Source organism: Geospiza fortis, unplaced genomic scaffold, assembly GCF_000277835.1.
Source record: "Geospiza fortis unplaced genomic scaffold, GeoFor_1.0 scaffold408, whole genome shotgun sequence".
NCBI lineage: Eukaryota > Metazoa > Chordata > Aves > Passeriformes > Thraupidae > Geospiza > Geospiza fortis.
The window spans coordinates 3,512,392-3,516,286 of NW_005054330.1; the positions used below are offsets into that span (position 1 = coordinate 3,512,392).

Genomic DNA, 3,895 nt, shown 5'->3' on the forward strand with positions numbered 1-3,895 from the left:
GAGGCCTGCCGAGCCTGGGAGAGGGACCGCTCCCCCGCCGCGCAGGTACCGCACCGGCCCCGCTCCTGGTCCTGCTCCCGGCCTCCCGGGGCTCTCTAGGCCGGGGCTGCTGGGACTGAAACGCCGCAGCCGCGGCGGCTGGGGAGGGTTCGGAAATGCCGGAGGTGGGTCGGGTTGTCTTAAAATCCAGTGAAGGATCCAGGGAGTGTTTTCAGTTTTCAGCTGTAAAAGCTCTTGGTTTTTGTTAACGCTGACATTTCCTTCCTAAAAGGGAAACCCGCCACGTTACAGGGAAGAGGCGTTGCTGGGTTGTCTGGAAATGCCCCAGGCTCCAGCCCCGCGGACACTGGACACCCCCAGCCCTGCAGCGCAGGCTCCAGCCGAACTCCCTCCCGCCAGCCAGGACAGCTGCTGCAGTGTTTCCTTTGTAACTTAGGAGCCAGAGGCAAAATATAAATATTATTTAGTTAAAAACTTGTATTCTGGTGTACTTAGATAACATTTAGCACTTCTGCTTAAGCATGATAAATTTTTATTTCTTCTTTTATCTCAGATGTTCACAGCAGGAAATCAGCTCTGTATGACTGGAACATCCAACACTATTACTGAAATATTTTTTTCCTGTATTTCAGGAAGCTTTGTGCAAGAGTGAAAGAGCTCGAGTTATGGAAAAACAGAAATATGCTCCAGTATGGAAGCTCAGGAAGAGCCCACCATCTGACTGGTATCTGCCACTTGACCACGACAAATCAAATTAACAAGACTGTTTTCTGTGTTTGGTCAGTAACGTAATACACAATTCAGAATTGTGGTGGTTTTTTTTTCCTTCTGAATCATCTTGAAGTTATTCAACTGTAGCTCTGCCCTACAATATTTAAGCACTCACTCAAGAATTCTGAAATTTTATTTAAACACTGGATATTTTTAAAAGGAGATTTGAGGTGCTTAATTTGGTTGTGGTCTTTTGACTTACATTCCAGGATTTCATTTCAGCAGGCACCTTTCAATTAATGAATACATGCTCTAGCTCTTGCCCTACCAGCTGGCATTGAGCACTTCTGGAACAAGGTACCCACCCCAGGCCTGCAAATGGGGCAAAAAAACCAAGCTGGGACTCTTCCTTGCCCGCTCAGGACAATCCCAAACACTGGCATTTAAAGACACTTCCCAGAATCAGGGTTGTGGTGGTTGAAGAGTTTCTCACCTGTGGGCAGCACATCCTGAAACTGCCCCTGTGTGGAACTACTCGAGTGGTGGTGTGTGTTGTGGGAGTATTCAAGACTCAAAAATAAAGGTTTAAACGAATGTAGAGAGATCTGGTTTGTATTAGGGTAAACCCACAGAAACTTAGTTACAACAGTTACATGGCAATATAAGAAAATAAAAAAAATTGGCTTTGCCACTGTGTAAGGTCGTGTAGCTTTGCTAGGTGAATAGTCATTAAAACACAGAGATACTTCATTTATTTTTTACAGTCACATCCTGCAGTGTTGTAACCTGCAGGAAAAATTGTTTATTACTCCATTCTTCCTTCCTTCAGTCGCTGAGCACCTCCTGGCAGCAGGAGCTCCCCTGTCACTGTGTGTACACCTTGGTGATGTCGATGCACTTCCCCTCGGGGGGATCGTAGCCAGGAAGGGGAGGGGTGTAACTGGGTCCCTCCCTCTCGAAGGGGAAGAGCCCCTCATCCCTCAGGATTGCTGCCTGGTACAGCTCCTCGGATTCCAGCTGCAGCTCCCTCAGTGCCTCCTGCTGAGATTCTACAAGGGCTTTAATTGCTTTCTTTTCTGCCTCATCTTGTTTCTGCTTAAACAAACACCACTTCTTCAAAAGTAAAACTCTTCTTTCAGACTCTTCAGCAGAAAGAGCGGGAAGACTTCGCACCCTGATGAAGAGAAGGGTGACACTGTAATGGAGAAACAGCCTGACTCCAGTGACCAAACTAAGAAAAACAAAATGCCAAAACCAAAAATCCCACCACCAGGCAAAAAAACCCCACCAAACCCAGAGAATAGACTGAGTTCACTAGTAATTTAGTCAGTCTGTGAGGCCTTCCAATCACTCTAACAGGAAATGCACTGTTTTTCATTATTTTTAGCAAGAACAAATATTTCCTTTGACATTTTTGTCCTGATGGAGGTGGGTAAGGCTTTGTACCAAGGCTGGCACTGTGTTGCAGTTGTGCAGAAGAAGAAATTCACTGTGAGTGCAGGTGAAAGGCAGACCCACTGACCTGTTGCTCTCTGTGTACTTCAGTGGTGTTATAAAATCCTCAATTGGAATCAGTTCTGGGGCAGCTTTTTCCAACTTTTTAAGCTTTTTCTTCATACGCTCCTTCTGTGCTTGCTCTTTCTTCACATCCACTTTCTTCTTCTTCTTTGGTTGTGCTCTGCAAGGGAAATAATAAATTAAAAGATATTTTGTCCTTTCATTCAACACCAGCAATGATCACTTTCTTTTCCATTGTTTAATTTGTCCCTAACACAAGTTCCAGCCATCAGCTTTATTCAAGTAATGTAATTTCCAGTGACATTTCTGCTGAGATTTTCTGCAGAGAGAACTGTAACTGCCTGGGAAAAGCAATTTGGTGCTGAACATCAGAACAACCTGGTGAAGTTCCACAAAAATTGAATTAGAATTGTTTTAACTGGCTCAGAGTGCACCATAGCAGGTTTATCATACAAGTGGTTTGTATTGGAAAGGACCTTAAACCTCATGTGGTTCTCATCTCCTGCCATGGGCAGGGAAACTTTTCACTAGACCAGGTTGCTCCAAGCTCTATCCAACCTTGCCTTGAACAAATATTCCTCTTATTTCACATTACAGAAGACTTCAAGTGGTTTTATACATGCTTCTGAAATTTCTGCATTTGGAGCCAGGTTCAGGCTGTAGATTTTACATCTTCATGCAAATCCAAGATATCATTGCACACTCCACAAACACAAACTGACCCTCATTCCTGCCTGGCAGATTGAACAAACAACATTTATGGTGTGAAACAGTCCCTCTCCTAAGAGCTACCTGGGTATTTTAAATCAATCTGCATCAAAACAAAACACAGACACTGAAATGTGGCACAGAAATACACACAGGCTGCCTCTGCCTTCACAGCCAAGCATTTCTGGTTCAGCCAGGCTTTCACTGGTGTTTCCCAGCAGGGAATTCTGAAGCACTGCATAAACCCCAACAGTGCCAGCTGTGGTTGTGCTACCCACAAGCACAAAGTGGTAACTGTATCACCTCTGAACTCTCCACAGGAGGCCAACAGTTCCCAACTGTTGTGGCATGTAGAGACTTAAACATGTACAGTTAAAGGTTAAATGTGGACTTGGGAAAATTTGTGTTCTCCCAGTGGATGAGAACGCTTCTGTGTAACTCTGAGAAAGCTGCACTCACCTCACAGGGAGGGATGTCCTGACCCCCAGCAATGAGCTCTGCCAGTGACTCCCTCGGAGCGGGACCCTCTGGGGCAGCCAGGAGCTGCAGGAGGAAAAGCAACATAAAGCATGAGGAGGAACTGACTCTGGTGTCATTGATTCTGCACAAGAGCTGTTTGTATTCACAATTAACAGTGATGAGATTTGAACCATCTCTGGCCACTTCATTCATGGCAGGACACAGCGTTTGCCTAGAGATGATCTCAAGCTCTTGAGCTGGCAACTGATCCCAAATAGGGACAGGTCGGTGTGAGCCCACCAGGGTACCGAGGGGTGACAGAGATGCAGTTTTTGGATAGGTTAGAGCAGTTTTAAGCTCTGACAATGTCCCCTCTGAGGAGCTGGTATGGGAGAGGTCAGACCACCGCCTGGAGATTAGGAGGGCGATGCCGACTGTCCTATCTCTGCGGCTGTCACGGGAGGACGAACCGGCCCAGGCGCCAATGCACCGACTTCTC

The 3,895-nt window shown here is 46.1% G+C and overlaps 1 protein-coding gene across 1 annotated transcript; it reads right to left on the minus strand.

The window, feature by feature from the left end:
- Nucleotides 1–815: 815 nt before the first annotated feature.
- Nucleotides 816–3,720, minus strand: MRPL40 (mitochondrial ribosomal protein L40). The gene is made up of 3 exons (XM_014307229.2): nt 3,397–3,720; nt 2,234–2,389; nt 816–1,885 (listed from the first exon to the last, which is right to left on the minus strand). The coding sequence occupies exons 1-3, from the start codon at nt 3,603–3,605 to the stop codon at nt 1,576–1,578; spliced, it is 675 nt and encodes a 224-aa protein (XP_014162704.2). The 5' UTR covers nt 3,606–3,720; the 3' UTR covers nt 816–1,575.
- Between the last annotated feature and the right edge of the window lie 175 nt (nt 3,721–3,895).

Bases quoted from the DNA above. Each gene is read 5' to 3' on its own strand.
- MRPL40 (XM_014307229.2), bottom strand. From the start codon at position 3,605: ATGAAGTGGCCAGAGATGGTTCAAATCTCATCACTGTTAATTGTGAAT. The intron at 2,390-3,396 runs GTGAGTGCAGCT...TTTCCCTTGCAG, and splicing joins AGGACATCCCTCCCTGTGAG to AGCACAACCAAAGAAGAAGA. The intron at 1,886-2,233 runs GTCAGTGGGTCT...TCTCTTCATCAG, and splicing joins AAGTACACAGAGAGCAACAG to GGTGCGAAGTCTTCCCGCTC.